Below are 26061 nucleotides of genomic sequence, written 5' to 3' on the forward strand. Positions count from 1 at the left end.
TATTCCACTGTAAAAAAGAAGGAAATTCTGGCACATGCTACAATATAGATGAACCCTGAGGACATTATGATAAGTACCAAAGACTTATTGTATGAGGTACCTAGAGTAGTTAAATTAATAGGGACAGATAGTACAATGGTGGTTTCTAGGGACTGGGAGAAGGGGGAAATTGGGAGTTAATGTGTAATAGGTACAGAGTCCCAGTTTGGGAAGCTGAAGAAGTTCTGGAGATGAATGATGGTGGTGGTTGCAGATCAATGTGAACGTACTTAATGCCAAAGAACAAGATACTTGAAAATGGTTAAAATGGTAAAATTTGTGAGATGTATACTTTATAACAATTGGGGGGGGGGGAGACAGAATGAATGAGGGAACAGAGAAAGAAGAGAAAAGACAGCCATGTCAAGACTGAGGCAGAGACTGGAGTTTCCAGATATGAACCAAGAAACTCCTGGAGCTACCAGAACTAGAAAGACAAAGAAGGATTCTTCCTAGAACCTTTGGAAGGAGTGTAATACTGCTGACACATTAATTTCAGACATCTGGTCTCCTGAACTGTGAAAGAATGAATGCCTGCATTTTAAGCCCCTAGGCTTGTGGTAATTTGTTACAGCAGCCTCAAGAACCTAATACAGGTCGTGTGAAGCAAGGTCATCAGCTAAGAGTGAGAGACTGGACAGTAGCTGAAGGGGTGGAGGAAAGAACAAAGGTGAGAAATTGTCCAGGAGTGTGGGAAAGTCTTCGGCCTGGAAACCTAGAAAATGATTGCCTGCAGCATTAGGAGCTACTTTGGGATCATAAATGGGAACTTGACATTAGATCAATCAGTTTGTGTGGTTTTCTACAGTGAAGAATTATAGAAACTTAGATTTTTCCAAGGTTATCTTTTCATCAGAGAGCACAAAGTGAAAGAGAGGTAAAGAGATTGATGATATATGTAAAGAAATTATTTTGAGGGGATGCTGGGTGGAGGAGTGCAAAGGGGAAAAATGGAACTATTGTAACAATATAATCAATAAAATATACTTAAAAAAAAGAAAGAAATGATTTTAATGATTGTCTTTTTTTTAACTACTCTAATTCCATGTACCTAAAACATACCCTGGCACATCATAGGAACAGAACAAATATCTGTTTAATGAATTACTTAATGGCATGATATTTACCATATTAGGCTTCTCTGAAATAAACATAACACAATAGACTCTCAGCTACTATGTGCCATGACTCCTAAGCTATGTGATACTTTCCACCTGGTTCTTTCTTACATGACAATATCTGAACCTTGACAGGTACTGTTTACTTGCAATTATTATAATCTCATTTGTTTTTCTATATTGATTACATGCATGTGTTGAGACCATTTACAATCAGTAAAATTTACCCTTTTTAGTGAACAGTTCTATGAGTTTTGACAAACATATAAAGCCTATAACTAGCATCACAAAATGACATTTTCATCATCTCTTACAGTGAATGGCTCCCTCCTACCTTCAGACCCTGGCAACTCTGATCTGTTTTTGCCCTTACAAGCTTTGCCTGTTCTAGAATGTGATATTAATGGAATCATGCAATATGTAGCATTTTGAACCTAGATTCTTTTACTCAGCATAAACCTTTTGAGTTCATCTCACTTGATTTTTATATACATTACTATTCTCCAAAGAGGAAAATTATATTCAGAAAGTTACTTAACTTAATCAGAGCTGTAGTTAGTGAAGGCCAGAAATTTAGTTCCAGTGTTATTTGTTTCAAAGTTGTGTTTCTTGCTTGCTAAGACATATTGCCTTCTGTTAGGCAATGGCTTATTAAATTCTCACTATTTCTTGAACTTACCTTCATATTCAGCCATTTAATCCTCTACCCTCCTGTAAACAAAGACCAGAAAGCTAAGAAGACAGATGACATCGGGGCCATTAGAAGTGTTCTAAGCAAACTTCTTGCCATAAGCTGCCACTCTGACATTCAGTGCAGTCATGATTTTATCTTAGCACCATTCACAATTCAGTTCTTACATCTACCACACAGTGTGGGAAGCATTTTACATGCATATTTTCACTTAATTCTTATAATTGTCTGGAAAAATGTTACTAATTCCATGTACAGAAGAGGAAGTTAAGGTGCAGAAGGGCCGAGCAGCAGTGGTGTGAGGAGCCAGGGATTATAGACAGGTGTATTTCCCTCAAAGCCTGAGCCTAGGGAAGGAATCAGGCCTTCTGCACCCTGCAATGGACGCTGCAGTTTAGTACCTAACAGTGTGCTAGGCAGTGTCACATACATTATGTCATTTCATTCTCACAGAAGTCCTGCACAGAAACGGTATCAGATCGTTTCACATAGGAGGAAACACGCTCAAAGCATTGACGTAGCCTGTCCAAGCTCACTTCACTATCAGAAATCAGAATTCCATTCTAAGTCCATGCCTCTTTTCACTGTTTCATGATTCTCTGTGCTGGGGGCAGGGTGGGGGGTAGGCAGAGAAAGGAAGGGAAGGGAGGGAAAAGGAAAGAAAGGGAAGAATGTAGCCATGTATGCTTCTTCCTCAATAGTTCAATTGAATGAGATTTACTGTTTGTTTAACAGTAGCTACGAAAACATATCTGTATACATTAAGGAGTCCTAAAAACATAAGCTAACATTTCTGTAGTGCTTCCACGGCACAAGACACTAACCTAAGCATTGTATATATGTTAACACATTTACATTTCAAAAATCCCTACAAGGTAGTCACTAGTATCATATTTCTATATTGCAGACTGCTTAGATTTGAACCCTGGCACTCTGATTCTGAAGTCTATTCACTTAAAAGCACCATGCGATAATGAGATTACTTCAATTGTACTCTCCTTAAGTGTTAGAAGCAGTGACTGCTGAAATTCTTTATTTAAAATAGAGTTTCCCTATAAAGGGGTACAACTTAATTATAAAATTATAATCAAGGCCAAACTTCACACTTCATATGGCTGTCAAAAGAAGGTGGATCTGTACTTCCCAACATAGAAAGATCTTCAAAATATAAAGTAAAAAAAAAAAAAAAAAAAAAAAAAAAAAAAACTGCAAAAGAATATGTACAATATGCTACTGTTCAATTAATATTCACATGTGTTTTTATAGATATGTGTGTGTGTGTGTGTAAATAATATGTTTTATAAAAAGATGGACCTTTTTAGGACAAGATCAAAAAGAGCTTCAGTCTCATTTTTAATGTTTCAATAATCACAAAAAGCAGGTATTTTGTTATTTGTCTGATTGAAAACATTTGTTCCTCTGATCTTTTTGTTTTCTTTATTCTGATAAATCTCTCTCTATAGAGAGAGAGACATATAATATATATGTAATGTATATATCAAAAATGTAAATTTTAATATATATTTATTACATTAAGTTTCTTTGGAAGAAATTTGATTTTATATAAATTTATTTATATGTTCTCCCAGAAATAGCTTTTTTTTAGAAGAAAAGTGATTACATATTAATAAATTCATATACCCCTGTGATATATGGAGGTAGCTGTTTTTCAACAAAAATGTTAAAGAGTGTTTTTCGAGTTATATTATGAATATAAGTTTTAAGAATATCTGGTTGTTTTTATTGAGAACTTTTATGTAAAGGTTTCTTTAAGATATCTGTATACCTACCAATGATCTTCTTTCCACTCTTAATCCTAGTGCATTCCTTAGGTATTTCTCATTCAAATCCTTGCAACCAGCTTCTTCTCCTTTGATGAAATTAGTCAATGCTAAAAAAAAAGTTGTTGCTTTCTCGTTGGAACTATGCTGTCTCTGAGCTGTTTTCTTTAAGCCATTCTATGGGTTGAGGTTTTTCTGTTCAGACTTGTCAAACTAGTTTCATTTCAACTACTTGTAATTTGTTTCCTTATTTCTTCTAGCCGTGGAACTTTAATATATCTAGAGATGTCATACAGTTGATTAGAAAGTCGGGTTCAGTGGGTGCATGCTTCCAAGATCTTTTTTTTTCTCCTGTAGATGATGTATCGGTAAGTTCAGTTTTGTTTTGTAAATGTGTTGTTTGTTCTACTGTCTGTCAGTGGCTAGGTTCTTGGTGCGCTGGGCAGCTGGCTGTGAGGTGTCCTCGATGGATTCAATCTGCATTGGATTTTCGTGAGATTTCTGGAAATATTATAGCAGATGGATTAATTAATATCTGTATTTGAAATCAATATTTTTGTATTACAAAGATCATTGTTAGCATTATTTCATGTTGTCAATGTGAATAGCTTGGATTTTAGAAGTTAATGAAAACTATATTACACTGCATCCTAATTGATTCTGATTTGGTGGGGAGAGGAAAAGTGTTCAGTTGTTTTTAAAAAGGCTGTTAGCAATCTGACTAAATTGAGCTTCCCTGACACTTTTCCTTTTCGCTGCTTTTCTTTGTACCTTAAAGACAGTCCCCGGGAATTAGTGCAGATTGGGTGGTCAACAGCTACAGGGACACCTGCCTTTGTCACGGAAATGTCAGGACTCTTTGGAGAGAGAAAGAAAACAGGCGATCCAGATGGGGGAAAATGTGTCTAGTCTCTAAAAATGTTTCTATTAAAAAGTAGAAAAAAGAAAACTATGAATTATTTCAAAGTTGTTTTTTTTTCAAATGGGGTTTGCTACATGCAAAGGAGAAGAAAAAATAAGATTTCTTGACATAATTTTATACACAAATAAAATAGTGATTTTAAACATCCATGATGACAATACTATTTCACCATTTATGCCATTTCCAAAACATATTTATTTATGTTATTTCATTTAATAGCCAGGACACCACTGTGAGATCCGTAGAACAGGTATCGTCAGCTCCCATTTTAAAGTGAGAAACCTGAGGGAAACAGATGTGAAGGGGCCTGGCCAGGTCCACACGCTGTGTGATGACAGAATCGGAGAGCTGCAATGCATTACTCCTCAAGTCCCATCTTCCTGGACTTGTGCAAGGGTTTCACCTGGGGAAACTTCAGCCCTTTAGTGAGCGCATAGTACTTGTCAAAGGATCGCTGAGATCCTTAGAAAAGGTCTAGAGTGTTTCATATATAATTGGCACTCCATAAATACATGGTAAACAAATGAAAATGTCTAGTATTAATGCTTTGCTTACTAAAAGTAATTGCTTTTTGAAAATGCATATTCTATGTTTATGGAAATCATGATGTTGTAAAGTGGTAGTTCCAACCTTTCATATTTCATATTCCCCAAATTACTCTTTTAAAAGTATGAAGTCTCATATTTGTAGGCACCAAAAGCCATCTTTTCTCATGAGTATTTGTGTTTATTGGAATGTTTTCAGTTTTAGGGAAGTAAACTACAGAATAATATTGGAAACCAATGCCATTATTTAGGACATCTATGACACTTGCTGGTAAGAAGGGGGACTAACAGTAGGAAACATCAATGTTTATGATTCCTTAAGATAAATCCAAGGACCACTAATCCAGGATTTAGAGGATTTGCAGGAGGTAGCAGGTCATACTTAACAGGCAAAGTTAAGGATCGAAGCAAAGCAAATTTGTATAATTACAGACATCCCCCACTTTTCAAAAGTTCATGTTACATCACTTCACTTTTAGAAAAGATCAACATTAGTCCCTGTTTTTGTTAACTGAAAGAAACCCAAAGAGGATTTTCCATTTACGGAAAGAAAAAAAAAAAAGTGAAAATCAAAAATAGCATTCGGTGTGTGTTTTGCAGTGAGCCATGACAGAGGCAGCCTGCACCCCGAGCAGCCAGAAGGACACCGCCAAGCTCGATCTCCTCTGTGCAGGCTGTGTATTCAGCAGCAGCATCTCTGCTCTTACTACATGCTAGAGTTAGCTGAGGTTTTATGTGCCATTTGGTATGACTGGGTAGGTTCTTTTGGGGGTCAGGGAATGCTCAAAATTTTTTCCTTATAAATTAATGATGAATGCTTCTTCACTTTATGCTATTGCAGCTTACAAAAGGTTTCACAGGAATGCTCTACTGCCAGAGAGTGGGGGAAATCAGTACTACGACACCCTATGTCTCACCTACGTTAATTCTATAATATGTACTACAGTCTTCCTCACCATCCCTACTTCTCAGCTAACAGAAAACACAATGTGTAACACTTGTCAAAATATATTTGATTCATAGCTTCTCTTCTCTATGGATTTAGTGACCTTCTTCTCTACATCTCAGAGGTGTCTTTAGTATCTGGACCTTGCTGTGTATATCCACTTGCATTTGCCTTTAGCAATATCCATCCCCCTAGCCTCCATAAAAATTTATTAACTGGGTGAATCTCTACTTAAAATTTCAATTATTTCTCTTGTAAAAGATAAAATACCAAATGACTTCATCTGAGACTGCTGTCCTTTTCCCAGAAATCTGTATCTCTTTCTTTTTCTCTAGTTCCTAATTTTTGGCGTTGCTTAATAAGTATAAAAATTAGGGTTCTCCTCTCTGCTGTCATCCTCTAAGGAAAAAGATAGTCCTAGGAAAGTTTTTGCAAACATTTATGTTTTATATTTTAATTTCATTATGAACATTTGTTTTAACCAACTTGTTAATTTGCTAAGTCCACTTTCTAATTATATATTCAAAAACTCTATCCCCAGAGTTGATATCAAAACAACAAAGTAAAACCTTCAGGTTTTTTACTGATTACTAAACTTTGTATAAATTATCAGTTAAATTTTACTATTTTACTAGTTTTCAGCAAGCTCATAGTGCTTACATTATAATAGCTTGTTTAGTTCTCATAGCAATCCTATGATTAGTTATTATTATTATTATCTTCATTTTATAGATAAAAAAAAACTGGTCCCATATCATCATAGGCTAACAAAGTGTAAGAGTTGAGATTTGAGGCAGGCTGGAAACAGAGCTTAACTATTAAGATATTTTGCTTTTGCTGTTTTTATTGTTTTTTGATAATTGTCAACCAAAAAAACACTTTGGTTTTTTTAATGTAAAATTTGAGTAAAAGGTTCATGTTGCTAGTCACTCAGTACTCCACAAGCTGTGGCAGCAATTACATGAGATAACCAATATGAAAACTCCTGACCCAAAGAACTTTGATATGTGCTAGAGTCCTTCCTTATTTACTTCATTGCCTCACATCTCTGGGTAGTAATTACTGTCTCTGTCTACAGGTGGGAAATTTGAAATTCAGAGGAGTCTCATGAATTTCTCAAATTACATGTTGAAGAGTTACAAGCAGGGAATGTAGCTAAACTCTTCCACCCTAAAAGACAAGGCCATCTGCAATGCACAATGCCTACAGAAGATTTGTCTAGGCAGGTGAAGACTTAAAGGAATTTTTTAAGTCTTTAGCTTAGAAAAACTCTGTTTTTCTTTACTTTCACGATAACTGCCATACTTACCATGCAGTTCTCCAGTACCCGCTGTCTTATTATTCAGTTCAATTCTGACACTAACCAGAGTTAGCACAGATTCCACAGCTGAAGGTCTCAGTCCCATAAGACTGCCCTTGCCCCACTTCAGATGCCACTAGAGAGTCCAGGCAGTTATCTGTACTTCTGACCAACTGGCTATAAATTGGAGTTTCCACAACCCCTCCACAGATTCGATTAATTTGCTAGAGCAGTCTACAGAACTCAGGAAAAGTTTGCCTACTACAATAGATTACCAGTTAACTACAAAGAATATTGAAGGATACAGATGAACAACCAAGTGAAGAGATAACATACGGAGGTCCAGAAGGACCCTGAATGCAGGATATACTGTCCTTGAGGAGTTGGATTGCACTACCTTCCCAACATATAGATTGATGTGTTCACCAACTCAGAAGTTCCTGGAACCTGATATTATTGGAATTTTTATAAAGGCTTCATCACATAGGTGTGATCAATTATTAACTTAATCTTCAGTCCTTCTCCCCTTCCCAAAGGATAAGGGGATTGGAGCTGAAAATTCTAAACTTTTAATCATGACCTTAGTCTCTCTGGTGACTAGCACCCATCCTGAATCTATTCAGGGTTTCCTCTCTAGAGTTACCTCATCAAAACAAAGACATCCCTATCACCAGGAAATTCTAAGGAACTTAAGAGGAGGGAGAAGGGAATCCTAACTTTTTGAAAATTTAAAGCCAGTGGAAAGGAAGATGTGAAAGCAAAAACAAATTCAAGACTTAACCACGGCAAAGATGGGTAGCGTCTCTTATCAATAAAGTAAACTTTTACCTTCACTTCAAAGAAACACTTGCTTTTTATTTTTTTTAAATTCATTGAGGTAATATTGATTAATCAAATTATATAGTTTCAAGTGTACAGTTCTTTTTTTCTGAGTGTACAATTCAATAATGCATCATCTGTATATTGCATTGTGTGTTTACCACCCAAATTCAAGTCTTTTTCTATCAGCATATATTTCACCCCCTTTCCCCTTTACTATGCCCCCACCCCCTTCCCTATTGTAACCACCATACTGTTGTTGTACCTATAAGTTTTTGTTTGTTTGTTTGTTTGTCTTATTTCTTCATTTGTTGCTTTCATTTTTATATCCCACATACGAATGAACTTATATGGCTCTTGAGTTTTTTCTGTCTGATTTATTCACTTAGTACTATTCATACACGCTGCCACAAATGATAGTAGTTCATCTTTTCTTATGGCTGAGTAGCATTTCATTGTATATATGTACCACATCTTATTTATCCAATCATCTGTTGAAGAACACTTCCATTTTTTCCATGTCTTGGCCACAGTGAATAATGCTACAATGAACATAGGGGTGCATACATCTTTGCAAATAAATGTTTTCACATTTTCTGGGTAGATGCTTAACTTCACTAGTATTAGGAAAACGCAAATCAAAACTACAATGGGATACCATTTCATATCTGTTACAATGAATATTACCAACAAGACAAGTGGTAACAAGTGTTGGAGAGCTTGTGGAGAAAAAGAAACCCTCATTCACTGCTGGTAGGAATGTAAACTGGTACAGCCATCATGGAAAAAAAGTATGGCGGTTCCTCAAAAAATTAACAATAGTTTCCATATGACCTGCAAACCCTCTTTAGGTAGTTGTTCACTTGCTTTTTATGCTGCTTAAAATTTCATACATTATTCCTTTGGATTAATAGGAAGCCTGCTCTGAAAAATAAAATGAAATGAAGGAACCACTTTCTAAAGGAAGTTTGATATCACAGAGACAAATGGGCTTCTGAATGCCAGTGGCCAAAATTAGGTTCTAACTCTGCAAATGAGTGTGTATGAATTAAGCAAGTTGTTTGACTATAAAACGAAGATGAATAATCCTACTGACAAGAGTGTTCAGAGGATGAAATGTTACAATATACCAATAATTCCTATAAAGTCAGCATTTACGAAATAGTAGCTTTTGTTCTTATCAATTTTAGTATTAAATGGTCATTCTAAAATAGTCACAGAGTATCCAGGCAGATATTCACATATTAGGTCCCCACAAAAGGATGCTTTTCTCTAACAAATAACTGGTTTCAGTGGCTCAGAGGGAATGATAATTTTCACTGATAAAAGGAGAGTTTGGCACTTGGGTCCCATAAGAACTTTCCTCCAGGGATGGGCACCAGGCTAGAAAAGAGAAACAGTTTTCTGCACCAAATGGCTCCCAGGAATTTATATATTTAACACCTTTGTCCAGTTATGTTAGGAGTTAAATAGATGTTTAGGTTGGCCTATAAAATCAATAATTTTTTAAAAATCAGATAGTATATTTTAAACTTCAAAAACTGTTTTTATGAATGAAGAGTTATGGGAACATAACCTATCTGTAAATTGGCATTTGTAAACAACCACATTTAATTATATTTGTATAATGATAACATAAATCTACAAGACAGCAGAAAAATAATTCTGAAATAGGAAATATTTGGACCTTGTGGGTAAAATTATAGAGGGCATGTGGTTGGCTCTGGAGGGAGCCAAAGTTGTGGCCCTTAGGGAAGGCCTTTCTAGAAAAAGGTAGATCCACTTGAAGCAGGAGAACCTTTGCTAATTCAAGTCATCTTTGAGCCCACATGTAAGGAAGTCCTCAGCTTATAGCTTGATTGTTGAGGAAATGAATATCTCAACTCTGATCACTAACAATTCATACTGCTGTGTATATTTTTCAAGATATGTATCTTTCAGTCTGCAACGTTGAAGAAAATAAAGTCATAAAATTATTCAAATTATCACCATGTTTTCATTGATAACATCTTTGGAAAAATCAGGCCATGAATATACTGAATAATCAAGTTTAATGAAGTTGTAACAGATATGAAAATTGGATTTCAGGGAATGCAGAGTGCCAATTAGGTCATGATGAGGGATTAATTTTAGCTTTCTTCCCATTTTAATTTCCTAGAGTTTGCTATGTATTTCCCCAAAATATTGCTCAAAAAATATTTCTTAGTCTTCTAATAATTGCACATCTAACATGAAATTCCATTTTAATAAAATAGTTCTCCATCTCCTTCACTATTATTATAGAAGATTTAAATCTCAATGTCTTTTTTGAAGGCTATATATTTCTCTTCATTTTTATGAAAGTCATTATATATGGTGATAAAATTCTAAGATGGACCCCAAGAGTCATATCACTTGGTGTATATATTCTTTCTCCCAGTTATTTCAAATACTAATCTAGGTGCTGCTAGGAAGGGTTTTTGCAGATATAATTAAGGTCTAAATGAGTTGATTTTAAGATGGGGAAATTAACCTTGGTAGGCCTAACCTAATAAAGTAATACCTTTAAAAAGGACAAGGCTATACCTGGAAAGAAATTCAGAACATGAGAGAGAGTTAATGAGAGAGATTAACCATTGATGGCTCTGAGGATGGAGTGGGCCACAAGGCAATATGATAAATTTTAAAGTTCATAAAACTCCGTAAGTCCTAGCTTTTGTCCTTTGGTTCTTTTTGAGCTTCTGAATGACTTGGAAATATACTGATAAGACTCTATGAGGAAATGAATGGTCAAATAAATGAAGAATGAACGAGTGAGTGACTAAATGAACATATTAATAATAAATATATTTTAAAATTGAAATGCAATCAATGGAGAGGCAGTCTGACAATGAGAAAAAAAATTGTGTCCTAGGAGTGAGAAGACATGAATTTGAGATGACTGCTGGTCCTATTATATTGGGGAAATCACTTACTCATCTCTGAACCTCTGTTTCTCATCTAGAAAATGCTAAATAAGATCTAAATTCTCCTTCACTTTGGAGTTTTTGGGTTTTAAGCCACTAAGAGGCTAAGTAATGTCACTCCCCATGGAGCTTCTGATTCTAGCTTCTAGCACTTTAGCTCTTGTCCTTCAGAGGACACACTGCCTTCCACAGCCAGTCAAAAATTAAAGATAAAAAAGAAATGAGATAACAGATTTTAAATCACTTTGGAAACTCTAAAAGGATAGGCAGATGAAAGAAACATTTTATTAAAATGTTGGAGGAAGAAAGAATGGTCCTTTTTCAAGCATGTGCTCTACTTTGGACCGCACTGTTAGGAGACGTCAGAACTGGCCACCCCAGAGAGCCATCAATTGCCTCTAGAAATAAAAACCAAAAGCAATAGTATGGATTCCAAAATTCTCATCTCTTTCACACTTCGTCTTACACCAAGATGACTTTGACCAAAATTGAAGACAAATGTCTTCTTGCTGGGAAAGGTAGGCTGAAGCAACTTGTACTTACTCCAGGAGCACCAGAAAGCGTGTAAACCGTTACAGCATGAGAGTAACTGGTGAGTTTTCCCTTGTGCAGAGCAGGATTTGGCAGCCGAAGCCCAGGTTTGAAACCATGGATGATGGCCCTTCTCATTGTGTTATTACTGATTGTGGTGGCAGTGACCATCGGTCTTCTGGCTCACTTCTTAGTCTCTGGTAGGTACAATTATGGATTTTGCTCCATTTGAGGTCATTTTTTCTGTAAAGCTTCATTTGCATATATGTAAATGTATATCATCCAAAAAACATTTGTACTTTTACCTGTAAATGCCCACATTATGAATATTTTTATTATTCAATTAGTTCATCAACAAATAATTGCTGAATGCCTATTATATGCAAGTACTTTTCTGGGTACTCAACATACAGCATTAAGCAAAGCAGACCAATTTCTTGTCTCCTTAGATCTCACAATCTAGTGTCTTTTGAGTACTACACAAAAAATCAGATTGTAAATGTCTGAGATTTACTAATCACAATAAACAAGTACAATCATTCATTCTTTATTCAAGTGATAAACTATGATGAAGTAGTTAATGAGCTAGTTAAGTGTTTTACTCATCATTTTTCTGTCTACCAACAGTTCAAGGGTAAAAGGAAAGTGCATGTCCAATGAAATAATAAATTTTGAAATGAGTGGTAAACTATAAATATGACACAATGTTGTTATGATACTTATTTTTAGAGGAAAAATATTCACTCTTTCCAAAATAATACTCAGGGATTTTTTTTTTATTGCCTGATATATTTATAATCATACAAATAATGCATTTTAGAATTCTTCTTATATTGCATGTCACTCTGCATAGAGTGCAAAACATTTACATTTTTAAACAAATCTCCACAATATGACTCTGATCCAGATGTATGAGATAAAACAACTAGTTCAGGCTGCTAACTTGAATGGTCTTACCTATTGTCACCTTCCTCGGACTTGATGAGGAAGGGAAGACTTTCTTAAGAGACTTTGTGCCAGGCCCCAAATGCAACCCCATCCACCTATAATTTATTCCAATGTCAAAAGACTCTTAGGTCAGTTAATTTGATTGAACAAAAGCTCCTTTACTATGATAACAGCATGGATTGTATTGATAAGTATAAGGGACCACAAAACCATTACATACCCAGAGATGTCCCACTTAGAAGAGAGAACATCCTGAGACCCCTGTTTCTTTCCTGGGTCCATAGCTGGGAAACCCTCATTTGTGTCCTCCCTGAGCCAGGCTCCCCAAGGAGAAGGGTTGTTTAGTGGTTGCTCTATTCTCAATCTCTAACTCTTTCATAGCTTTCTTTCCCAGCCCACCCTCCACCCCCAGGTTTTAATCCTAAAACAAACAAATTTCTCAAGAGTTTCCACTGTTCTCTGTTTTCTTTCCTTTCTGGTTAAGTCATCCTGGTTACCACTTTCAACCTCAGTTTTATCCCTGCCTTTCTTTTCAGGTATTTCTTAGTGTGCCTGGCTCTCACATTGTAAATCAAAATTTATAAGGAGGTTCATTTATTTCTACTTCCAGTAGAGTATAAGATTGTTTACATTTCGACTCAGCAAGGGGTAATATGGTAACTAAGCATCCCAGAGCTAGAGCCAGACTGCCTGGGCTTAAAGCCTGGGTAGGTCACTTACCACTTGTGTAGCATAGAACAAGTTACTTAACACCTCTGAGCCTCACTTTTCTCATCAACGAAGTGGAGGTGATTATAACTTTAGAGAGCTGCAGTGAGGAATTAATACATGTAAAGTACTCAGAACAGGACTTGGCATGTAGTAGGCATTCAACAAATATAAGCCGCTATCATTAATATAAAACGTTAATCATTATTTTTATTATATTTTTTATGAAGCTAAATTAGAAAAAAACCTCAGCAATATATTCAAGACATATTAGCCTCATTGCAGTTGGATCCTGAATTCTATGCCAAAACCACTTAATTCTTTGCTTTCCTTTTCATCACAGGACAGAGAACGGAGTATTATCATGGTACCTTTAAAATTTTAGATCTACAAAGTGATAGTGATTCGGGACAAAATGGCAAATACCAACTTAAAGACTTAAAAGAGATGAGTGAAATCTTGGTAAGTCAGATAAAATTCTTTCTATCACACAATAATGCAGGTAGAAGAGATTTTATAGATAATTACCCTCAGTATTTTTCAAAACATGATTTTCAGACTGCCTGCATCAGAATCATGTTGCAGATCCCTAGGTCCAACTCCAAACCCACTGTATCCATGTCTGATGGGAAGGGGAGGCAAGGGCAGGGGAGCAAGGTACTCGGCATGTCTAGAAAATGGATGATTCTGATAAACCACCCTTTCTAACTCAACCACTTCATTTAAAGGTGAGAAAACTGAGGCCAAGGTATCCCAGCTATTGCTCCTTTATTCCACCACAATGTTATCCAAATGGAAAAGCTTACCCATACCAGAAGTAGCTATTTGTAAGACCACATGATTTTTTTGAAGACATTTTAAAATTTTAAATATTTTTAAATATAAGAGGAAATATTAGTGTAATGTTCATTTTGTCTTACAAACATAGTAATAAAGTTAAGATACCCAGACCTGTTGCATGATATTTAAATAAAATGCTAACAATTTTTTTTTAACTAAAATAATGGAATGCTCACAAAAAGAAAAAAAGTAAATTAGTTGTATAATTATTCTGTTCAGGATACCTGTGAACGCTCATTTAAATACTAAGCTCAAGTTAATTTCCCTGACAAGGAAACACAGAATCACAGTTATGTTAAAGGGGTAAAAATGACATGTGTATTAAACATTTTTTCCCTCAAAACGTTTTCTTTCTTTCTCAAATAAGTTTTTATTTTTCATATCACTGTCCAATCTTTGTCCTAGATATACCCAATTACAACATACAATAAATATGGAGATGAAGTTTATAATGTATATTTTCAATTATCATTAAATCTTGCATGATTTTTCTATATTGAAGTTTCATCCCCCAAAATAAATGATTAGCATTTATGGATTGATATGCATCTTTACATTCTTTTATATTCATAACACATTAGAAGACAGAACTTGCTATCATTTCTTGAGGAATGCTAGGTAAAAACGAGGTATATACCCAATACTTCCTTTATTGCTCTAATCCTGCGTGACTACACAAAACTTCCTCAATGAAAAAAAAAAAATTAGTATGCCTTAGGTTAAAAGATACACAAATTCTTAGAACAATGAGAAGTGTTATAATTTATTGGAACAGTTAAAAATCCGTGTTCTTTATGTTTTCTGCCCAACATTGTTCTTGTTTTTATAATAGTCTAACTAAGACATGACTTTACTGAAGTGAATGGACAAGAAAGCATTAGGTGTTTTAAAAGGAAGTGAAAGAAATGCTAAAGTACATCTACAACAGAAACTGTGTTTGAAAGTAAACTTTTAAGTTTCAGTACAGCATGCATTTCTAGGAATGAAGGAACCTCATTGGCAAAGGATAAGTAATGACAAAATATCATCATGAGTACATGCAAGGCCCTTCTCTAATCGTCATTATTCATGATCCTGTAGTCCCATGACACACTCCCATTCATCTCCCTCTGCAGGCAACCATTCTGTATTCCATGTGCAGTCTTCTGTTTGCAGGCATTTTTGCAAAAATATATTTTATTGTTTTGTATGCACAAGTTTAAAATTATTCTTTGAGTTATAAGTCACTTGTCTTAGTCAATTTTGATTGTTGTCCTGAAGTACCATAGGCTGAGTGGCTTATAAACAACAGAAATTTCCCTTTCATGGTTCTAGAGGCTGGAAGTCTAAAATCAAGGTACCAGCGTGGTCAAGTTCTAGTGAGGGTTCCATCTCAGGTCAAGCCACAGACTTCTAGGTATACCCTCACATGGTGGAGAGCAGGGAGCTAAACAGCTCTCAGAGTCTCTTTGCATATCCTTGTTAGCTTTTTGGGCCTTCATTTCTATAAATTTCTTCTGTCTGTCCTGTTTTCTATTAAGGTTATTTTATCAGTATTGCTTTGCAGGAGCTCCTTACGTTGTGATATGAACAGAGTTTGTTAATTATGGACATTGTACTTATCCATTCTGAGCCCTGGCTGGTTTAGCTCAGTGGATTGAGCGTTGGCCTGCGAGCTAAGTGTCGCTGGTTCGATCTTCCAGTCAGGGCACATCAGAGAAGGAAAACTCTGACTCCAAAAAACCTCCGCTGCCTTGCGGCATACCTCTTCAGGGGAAAGGCTAAGGGAGTAAACCCCGACAGAAAATCCGGAGCCGGAGTCCCTAAGGCGGTTTGACGTTGTAGTCAACACCGGCAACTCCTGCGGCGCACCTGAACCCAAGCTGTATCGACTCCGTCTTTCCCTTGGACCCTTCAGCTGCGAAGAGAGGGGGGGTCTGCTGCATGGGCAACAGCAGACCCTCCATATCACCCTGCCCAGGCTCTGTAGCTTCAGCGTCATCGCAAGATGTCGATTCAACACGGGAGGAGACAGATACCGTGTCACTCCCGAGTCGGACTGCACAGCCATTCTCGGCGGTGCAGATAGACTCTTAAGAAGCTACACCATCGTCTCTCGAGACGGACGGCTGCCGACGACGACGACTTATCCATTCTGTCTGTTATTAATTTGGACCATGTTATCCTTCATGAAACAGAGATTCATAATTTTGAAATAATCACATTCACCAATTTTCTTTGCCTTATGGTTGTGTTTTTAAAGTTTTTTATAATGAAATAATTCCCTCTTTCTAAGTTTATATTAAAATACTCTACTATATTTTCTTATATTTACTTTATAGTTTGACCATTTACATTAGGTCCTTAATGTATCAAGAGTCCACCTCTGAGTGTGATGTTAGGTAGAGACCCAGGTGTTATGCTCCAAATAGTGAGCCAGTTTTTCCATTTTTAACTAAACAATCTGTTTTTCCAATCAATATCTGGTATGATTAGTCAGCTGTTTACATTCTTGACATCTGAGTCTTGCAGGAAAGGAAACATGACCTGTCCCCTCAAACTGATCCCAGTCTCTTTGGAAAGATGAAAATAATGCATGTGAAATCGAATAGCATGATATGATGTAATTAATGATTAAATTATATGTTTGAGGAGATAAGTACAGAAGAATGTCAAAGAAAGGGGAAGGTCAACTAGGGTTCCCATGGCCAGGAATGGCTTTGTATTATTTTAGACCTATTTAAATAAGACAGGTGTCCTTTTCCCTCCACTCCCCACTGTTACCTTTAGAAGAATTACGGGAAGGGTTCACGCCTCATCCTGAGCCACCCCTGTTTATTGTTACTAAATTCCAGTGAATAAAATCAGATACTTCTCTCTGCCCTATATGGGTACTAACTAGACAACCAAGAAAAACAGGTTTCAGGTCCTGTTCCTCCTCATAATTTGGGATTTACTGATTTCAATGTAAATGAAGATGTAAAATTAAAATGAATTCTTCCTCAGATTCTGCTAAAACTCATCACAGTTCCTTGAGATAGTGGCACAGACATATTTCATTTTTCATATCATTCTGAGTAGACTCCAGTGACCAGACACCAGTAATTCATGATGCTCCCACATAGGTAGGTCACTTCCATTATTTTTATAAGTTTGAGCAGGGTCACTGACAGGTGGAGTACTTCATTTGGAAAAATATTTTTCAGAAATATCAAGAAATAGTTTTAAGTTATAGTGTAATTACAAATATGAAAGTTACAAACTTGTAGCTATGACAATAACAATTGCTAACATGTATTGAATGCTAAGCACCAAACTAAACATCTTATTTTAGTTAATCCTCAAAAACAGCCTTTGAGGTAGGTACAATTATCATCACAGTTTTACAAATGAGAAAACCAAGGTACAGAAAAGTTAATTTACTCAAGATCCTAGAACTAGTAAATGATATAGTTAGAACTTGAGATTACATGTTCTTAATAAACTGTCATCCATAAGAAACATCTATGTGATTTTACTTGCCACCCAGCATCCCATAAGATATCAGAAATCAAGTAATTATTCTTGATTCATTAGTCTCCTCCAACTATATTATTAATGTGGGCTAGTGATAATCATCTGCATGAACAAAGCAAAGTTGGGAATTTTCTTACTGGGGTTGACTTGCCACAAAAAACAAAAAACAAAAAACAAAAACAAACAAACAAAAAAAACTTCTGTACCAAAAGCAGTTCTAAATTTTATCTTCTTTGTACCCAGGAACACCAAAAACAGGGCTTGAAATGATCCTCAAAGTATCCTTGCATCTATGTGTATAGAGCTGTAGTGACAAAAAAACCTTAGAAACAGAAAGTGATGCAAGGAGGTGAATGCAGTTAGGAACAGTCTCTAAGCGAATGAGAAGGCAAAAGTGAGATTTGACTGAGATCAACACTGTAGCAGGAAGTTCTACTGAGAAAAAGCAACTGGGTCAAGGTAAACTTAAACTTAACAAAGGTATTAGACTGTTGGAAGTTTGGAATTGCATAAGGTAAGAAAAGTAAAAGATGCCTAATACTTGATGAAGGGCTATAGCCCTATGCCTTGAGAGAGCAGATTGGACTTGGAAGCTTTGATAAAAAAAAAATAAGTGGATGTTATCAAGAAACTATATTCAGAGGTTAAAAAAATCAGATGTAGAGAATGGCTGAGTTCTTGAGAGCTCAGACTTCATTTTAATTTGTAATTAAAAATCAGGCATGATGAAAAGAGGAAGATGTGTAATATTACCTCTATTTTTTATTAAAATTTGAATCCTGAAAGAAAAAGCTAGTTGATGTATACTTCATGTCAAATCTTCAATATAACACTGTAAAAAAGTCATTATTATTCACACTTTACAGATAAGAGAACTAAGCCTCTGAAGTTAAGGCCCACAACTAGAAAATGAGAGAGGGGAGATTTGAAGCCATATAGGTAATTCAAACATATTCTCTTTCCACTAAATTGTTCTACAAGTCAAGAAGAAATTCAGCTAAGATAGAAAATTCAGTTCTATATAAATTCTCCTCTCGTTTACTATTTAAATCCATAAAGATTATTAATCTCATATGGTACTAGATTACTATTTAAGCTACACATTGTGTCCACTTATTATATAAAGATGTTTTTATCCTTACTTTCTTTACTTCCCTGTATCAATTTTTATCCAGCTTTATTGAGATGCAATTCAAAACTTGTATAAGTTTAAAATGTAAAACATGTTGATACACTTAATATTGCAAGATGATTATCACCATTATCAATATTAATTTGTCCAGTCCATGAACATGGGATATCTTTCATTTGTTTTTGTTTTCTTCACAAAAGTCTTTAGTTTTCAGTGTAAAATCTTTCACCTTCTTGGTTAACTTTATTCCTCGGTAGCTCATTATTTTTGATGCTATTGTAAGTGTGATTGTTTTCTTTATTTCTTTTTCAGATATTTTGTTGCTAGTACATAGAAATGCAAGTGATTTCTGTATATTCATTTTGTGTCTTGCAACTTTACTGAATTCACTTATTAGTTCTAATAGTTTTTTGGTGGAGTCTATAGGATTTTCTATATACAAGATCATATTTCTGCAAATAAAGGCAATTTTACTTCTTTCTTTCTGATTTGGATGCCTTTTATTTCTTTTTCTATGTTGTACTATGTGGTTAAGTGGGTGCCCTTACTGTCTTAGTTCTGATCTTAGAGGGAAAGCTTTCAACCTTTTACTGTTTAGTAAACTGTGGGCTTGTTATATATGGCCTTCACTATGTTAAGGTATGTTGCTTCTATATGCAATTTGTTGAGAGTTTTTATCATATAAGATGTTATATTTTGTCAAATGCTTTTTCTGCATATATTGAGATGATCATATGATTTTTATCTTTCATCCTATTAATGTGTATATCACATTTATTAATTTGCATATGTAGAGCCATTTTTGTATCCCCAGCATAAGTCCCACTTCATTATGGTATATGCACTTTTTAATGTGCTGTTGAGTTTGGTTTATTAATATTTTTGTTGAGAATTTTTGTTTCTATATTCATCAGGGATACTAGTCTGTAGCTGTCTCGTAGTGTCCTTATCTGGCTTTGGTATCAGAGTAATTCTTGCCTTGTAAAATTCATTTGGGAGTGTTATTTCCCCTTTAATTTTTGTGTTCAAGAAAGATTGGTATTAATGCATCTTTAAATATTTGGTGGATTCACCAGTGAAATCATCCAGTTCTGGGCTTTTCAGTGTTGGGAGGTTTTTTATTACTGATTCTATCTCCTTACTTACTATTAATCTGTTTAGATTTCCTGTTTCTTCATGATTCAGTCTTAGTAGGTTGTATGTTTCCAGGAATTTATTCATCTCCTCTGGGTTATCCAATTTGTTGGTATGTAATTCTTTATAGTAGTCTCCTGTGAATCTTTACATTTCTGTAGTATAAGTTATAATGTCTCTCCTCTCTCATTTTTAATTTTTTTCTACTTGAGTCTTCTTTCTTTCTTTCTTTTAGTATAGCTAAAGTATTGTCTATTTTGTTTATCTTTAAAAAAAACACCCAACTCTTAGTTTCCTTTATTTTTTCTTGTTATTCTTCTGGTATCTATTTCATTTATTTCTGCTCTGATCTTTGATATTTCCTTGCTTCTACAAACTTCAGGCTTAGTTCTTTTTCTTGTTCCTTGAGGTATAAAATTAGACTGTTTATTTAAGATTATTTTTCTTTTGATGAAGGCATTCATTGTTATGCACTTCTAAGAACTGCTTTTGAGCATCCCATAAGTTTTGGTATATTATGTTTCCATATTTATTTGTTTCAAAATATTATTTTGATTTTCCTTTAATCCACTGGTTATTCAGAAGTGTGTTGCTTTATTTCCACATATTTGTAAAATTTCTTGCTGTCCTCCAGTTATTAATTTCTACTTTCATTCCTTGATAGTCAGAAAAGATACTTTGTATGTTTTCAATCTCCTTAAATATTTCCTAAGAGTTATTTTATGACCTACCACATGACCTATTCTTGGAAATTTCTGTGTGCATTTGAGAAGAATGTATAGTTTGTTGCTATTGGATAGAATGTTCTGTTAAGTTCATTAGTCTGTCCTATGGTCAAGTACAATGTTTGTTGTTGATTTTCTGCCTGGATGATCTATCCATTGTTGAAAGTGAGGTATTGAAATCCCCTACTATTATTTTATTGTTGTCTATCTCTTCAGATCTGTTAGTATTTTCTTAATTTAGGATCTTTGGTGTAGGGTGCATCTATATTTATTATGGTTATATTTTCTTGATGAATTGACCCCTTTATCATCATTATTCTTTTTTTTTTTTAATGCCAAAGGGATTCCTCCTTTATTATTGCTTATGCTGTTACAGTTACTCTTTGTCTCTTGCTACTGTTTTTAACTTACAATCTGTTTAGTCTGTGTTAGTTTTTGAGGAGAAAGACAACAGTTAAGCAACTGTAATAGAGAGAGGAAGGTGAACAGATATATTTGCAAATGTATGTCTAGCATAAACAATCTATGATTGGAGGAAAGATGTAGATAGATGTTTTCTGAAGGAAGTTTTTTCTAAGAAAGGAAGAAATATTAGCTTTCTGTAAACTTCCTGATAAAGTTGTAAATATTGCACAATCTTCACTCTACTGGACAACCTGTTTAGATTATTATTCATTATTTCGGCCCTATAAGAGAGTTTAAGAGAAATTATACTCTCCCTCTCTTTTAGCATAATCAAATTTAGAAATTTTGAGGACAACACACATGGAGAGGACATGAATCTTCCAAATAATGACCTCCCCTTGCTTCAAGCATTCAAGTTTAAATATCTTCAGTACAACTTTAAATAGACTACTAATTATATATTTTCATCTTTTGAAGAGGTAGTTCAGAGATCTAGATTTTTGTAGTATACTTAAATGCAGTATATGTATAATTTTTTATCACCCTTAATTGCAAACATTTTAATTCTATAAATTTATTTTGCCTCTCAATCTTAGGAATATTAATCTTAGGAATATAAAATATCATCCAACATATTGCTACTTGCTATATATGGTTAGTTAGTCACAGATGTGCATCTGTTTCCTTCTGACATTTTACAAAGAAACATTGAAGCAAAACCAGTACAATCAAAGAAATAACATTAGTAACATCACATGACATCACAACCCATTGGCTGATATCACTACCTCCTAGTTTAGAGTAACCCAAATGTCACACTTCCATGGCATACCACTCACACACCCATAGATCCCATATGACACTGTGACACTGGACTTAACTGCCATCTGCAACAGACACAGCACTGGGTTCAAAGCTGTGAGAGTCACAAGGAGGACTTTTGTGAAAATGAAGTGACTCAATCCCCAGAAGGCCAACAAGCCCCCCAATCCCTTGAGCCCCACAGTGCTCAGGTTGCCATATTCTATACAGGCTTAGGATAATGATTCACAGCTGACTTACCAAATCTGGATTTCACCAAAAACCTGGAGTTCTAAATACATACAATGATAACTTCAAAAGATTGCAGCAGAACTATCAAGATTCTGATCCTTATTTTTGGAGGCAAGGAAAACAGCTGCATTTGGAGAGGAGTATGACAGTTTCCAGTCCCCCTAATGTGCTGCTTGCTGCATGTAAGTGGGCAGGAGCTCTTAGTGAGAACCCACCTGTGTGCTCAGCCTGAGGGCAGCTGGCTCACCGCTGTGTCCCCTTGGCCAATTCACTTATCTATATAACTATATAATAATAGTATTCATCTCAGAGGTTGATGTGAAAAGCAAACGAGATAGAATACAATGGAGTTTGTGCAGGGTGTACAGGTAGAAGACAATAGTGATAACTATTCTTCTATTTTAATAAATGTGGTCTCATCATGGAGGATTTTCCCACGAGGAATCAAATTACCTGAAAATGTCAACAAGGAGGGGAAAAAAATTCTCTTCAAATAATTCATGGGCAATTTCCTTTTTTCTTCAGAAGCATTGATTATAATTTGACATAAAACTCATTAAAAACTCATAAATTTCTTGATAAATGCAATACTTTCTGGTAAATTCTCTCTCTTGTTAATTCACTTAACAAAAACATGCTGCATTCATATATATTGTAGAGTATGAGAAGTTGAATCACTGTTCTTATCCATAAAGCATTTGTTATTTAGTAGAGATGATAATATATTTGCATAAGTCACTATATTAAGGAGTAGAAGGTATAAGAGGGATAGGAGAAATGAACACAGGGGAGAAAAGATGACCTGAAATAGACCCTGAAGGAGAGTTGTGCCTGAGAAAAGCAGAGCGAGCAGAATGCAGAGGGTGCTGCCAGCCTAAGGAAGAGCCTGAGAGGTAGTGGTGGTGCTGAAGGTGGGGATTTGGGGGGGCAGGTCAGTAGAAGATGGTGAGGCCCTTGACTTTATGACTGCAGGCTCAAAGGCAATTGTGCCCTCTTCTCTATTCCTACCTTGAGTTCAGCCCTTGTAGCAAGGCAACATCCATGAAGCCTTGTTTAGGGCTAAACGTATATTTTTAAAAGCATCTTTTATACATCCTTTGTGTGGTTTTCTTATTACAATTAAGAAAAATCAACAAAATCTGAAGTTTTCTTCATGGCATATTTTGGTCCCTTTAGTTCCCAGGGGCTCATCTGGTGTGATGGTGGAATAAACGGCTTTCATAGCCCATTGGCCAATCTCCAGTAGCCAATTTTCAGGGGCTTAGGTATCCAAAGTTCACATTCTCAGTCCTGAAACTCCCCCTGTGTGAGTACAAAGACTGCTGTAAGATTGTTAATTGGGAGCATCTGACAGTGAAAGGCAGGCTACGTGTGTAGACAGAGTGAGTTTGGGAATGATTATTGAATGGTTGGGTGAGGTCTGTTTGTTTGAGTTGACAGCCTCTCCCTAACTCTTTCATTAAACACCCAACTAACCTCACATTGCCCTCTTAGAACTTAATCCCAGTGCAATTACTGAGCGTTTCAAAATCATCAAACCTAAAGAGATAATAACTACCCTGAAAGGGGGTCTTCATTCAATGTTACGAGACTAACTCCAACTGCAAATCCCTACAAAGGCCTCAGATGGAGAGTAGGATAGGTTTAGAAATCACTTACTCTATTAGGTGGAATAAACAATACATTTATAAAGAGCTGGAACACAGCTTAAAAAAAAAAAAAAAAAGGCGTCCTCCAAAATTTCTGGTAATTTAGAATTTTAAAAATGTTAGCAGAGTGCTTCTGATGAGGTAGGCCTTAATCTGCCAGAGAAACATGATTTCAGGGTCTCTAAAAGGCTAGTTCATACATAAATGCCAGTCAGCAATAAAGCTTATGCTCGTGTTTTCTCTGGTTTTCCCCATCATCAACTTCTTCAGTGTAAAAATCCTTCTAGCCTGTCTGCACCCCAGCATTTCTCAAAATGCTTTCCTCACGCTCCCCAATTGCCTGAAAATCCTGGGCCTGACCCCAGACCTAATCAATGAGACAGGGTCCTGGAATTTGAGTTATAAAGAAAAAACTTCTTTATTTCTATGATTACTGAAGTTACTTCTACCTGGATTCTTCTCATGTTATTATTTCAGCTCCTTTCTTCTCAAATAGTGGTACCATTCAAAGATGAACCTGATGCTGGATTTAGATATTCCTCTCAGCAGGCACGTTGCCATATAAATGATCTCATCCAGAGTCAAAAACTTACTCCAATACTTTCACAAAATTATGAAGAGTCAAGTGATCAATCATGGTTGGAACTTCAGAAGATAATTACAAATCAAATGTTTAAAAATACCCAACTGCTATTAACTTTTCTTCTTTGAAAAACTTGTCACTTTCATCCCTGTTGTTTTTTGCTTGCCTTTGCTTTTCTTTTGGATTTCCCCAGAATGCTGAATAATAGGACTGGCTGTGGGCAACAAGAAATGACTATAACAATGTCACTCTTGTAAAAACATCTCCCAAAACAGTTTTGTTTCTAGCATGCAAATACCACACCTCCTCAGCTCTGTTAAGCTTTTCTTATTTAAAATTCAAATAAACGTATGTTTTGGATCCTAACAATTTCTCTGTTTTCTAAGTACTGCCTTTGATCTTAAATGTAGATGTATTTCCCAATACATATCTTTACAACTTTTATACTTAATCTTTTAAAGCCATCCAACTAGTTATTTTATAACTTACCATTATTTGATCTATAAAAGAGATTAAAGTAAAACGTGCATCACATTTAACAGGAAGGCTGTGTGTTTGATGAGAAGAGATGGTTCTACAAGCAGAAGACTTAAGTTTAAGTCCCAGTTTATTATCCATGTAATGCAAGAGAAATTTATATAATGTCTCTGAGTCCTAGCTTCCTATTCAAATAAAATAAGAATCAAAATAATTCTTAGTTCATAGAGTTATTGTAGGGATTAAAGGATCTCATTAATATTTTTGTTCTTGAGCATTTATGAATGCTTGATAATGCTAAGGAAGTTATCAGTTCCTTGATCCCTGAAACAGCCTTCCAGCTATTTGCATTTTTTATGGTTTTCAAAATGAGTTGGTCTTGCCCTTTCCATAAGCATGTAGGAAATGTTTTTCTGTTTTGTTTTGTTTTTTTGTTTTTTTGCACTCGTGGCTCATCTATCAAATGGGAAATGCAACGCTAGCATTCCAATAACACTGTTGCCACCAAGCGGTCACTTCGGGATACTGCAAGTCAAAATCGAGCTGCGATATATCACAGCATTCTGATAGTATGGCAGGCAATTAAAAATGTGCATATGGACCAAAATAGTAGCTTTTCTTCTCCTTTCTTGGTGACATAAACTGAGTAGCATGGCTTTTATATAACATGCAATACTACCTTTCTCTTTCTTCCTCCTGATTGACCCTACAGCCCACAAGCAACAACATTTAAAAATCCTTGGTTTTCTTATAATTCCTAATCCCTCTTTCCTGTCATACAGCCAAAGAGCTGAAATGCCCAGATAGTGACTGGGAACCACCAGTACTTAACTACCATAATATATCCAGCATTTTATACGTGTTTAATCCTCAAAACCCTAGGAGCAGCATACAGTATCTTTGTTTTACATGTTAAAAACTAAGGCTCAAATTGGCTCAATTTGTGAGCAGCAGGATAGGTTTCAAACCTAGGAGGTTCTCTCTACCACCTTTCAAGGCCTCCTCTTTCCGTGTCCCATCCTGCTCTGCATTTTCTTTACCTTCTATGGGGTTTAAGTATCTTCTATCCAAGGTGCCTGTGCCAGCACATTCAGAAATACCTAGTGAAATTTTTACAATATGAATGCCTGGGTACCTTCCACACCAGTGATAAGCTCCAGCATCTGTAATTTAAAAAAAAAATAAAAGATTCTTCAAATCATTATATTGTGCTGTGAGTATAGAGAACCACTGGTTTAAATAATGATATTACTCATGTTAAATTTTTTTTTACAG

At 35.5% G+C, this 26061-nt stretch overlaps 1 protein-coding gene across 2 annotated transcripts in view; it reads left to right on the top strand.

Annotated features, from left to right (window-relative positions):
- The first annotated feature begins 3862 nt into the window (after positions 1-3862).
- The window catches only part of LOC150020052 (transmembrane protease serine 11A-like), a 45743-nt gene continuing 23544 nt past the window's right edge, over positions 3863-26061 (top strand). Inside the window, exons 1-3 of one of the 2 annotated variants that reach the window (XM_090268140.1) lie at positions 3863-3997; positions 11719-11837; positions 13637-13755. In XM_090268140.1, coding sequence (XP_090124266.1) covers positions 3987-3997; positions 11719-11837; positions 13637-13755 — 249 coding nt within the window. In that variant the 5' untranslated portion in view covers positions 3863-3986. Of the gene's footprint in view, positions 3998-5706; positions 5852-11718; positions 11838-13636; positions 13756-26061 lie in introns of those variants that run through there. The other variant, XM_090268141.1, reaches the window with a different exon arrangement.

Source organism: Furipterus horrens, unplaced genomic scaffold, assembly GCF_987537825.1.
Source record: "Furipterus horrens unplaced genomic scaffold, mFurHor1.1.pri manual_scaffold_2, whole genome shotgun sequence".
In the NCBI taxonomy this organism is placed as follows: domain Eukaryota; kingdom Metazoa; phylum Chordata; class Mammalia; order Chiroptera; family Furipteridae; genus Furipterus; species Furipterus horrens.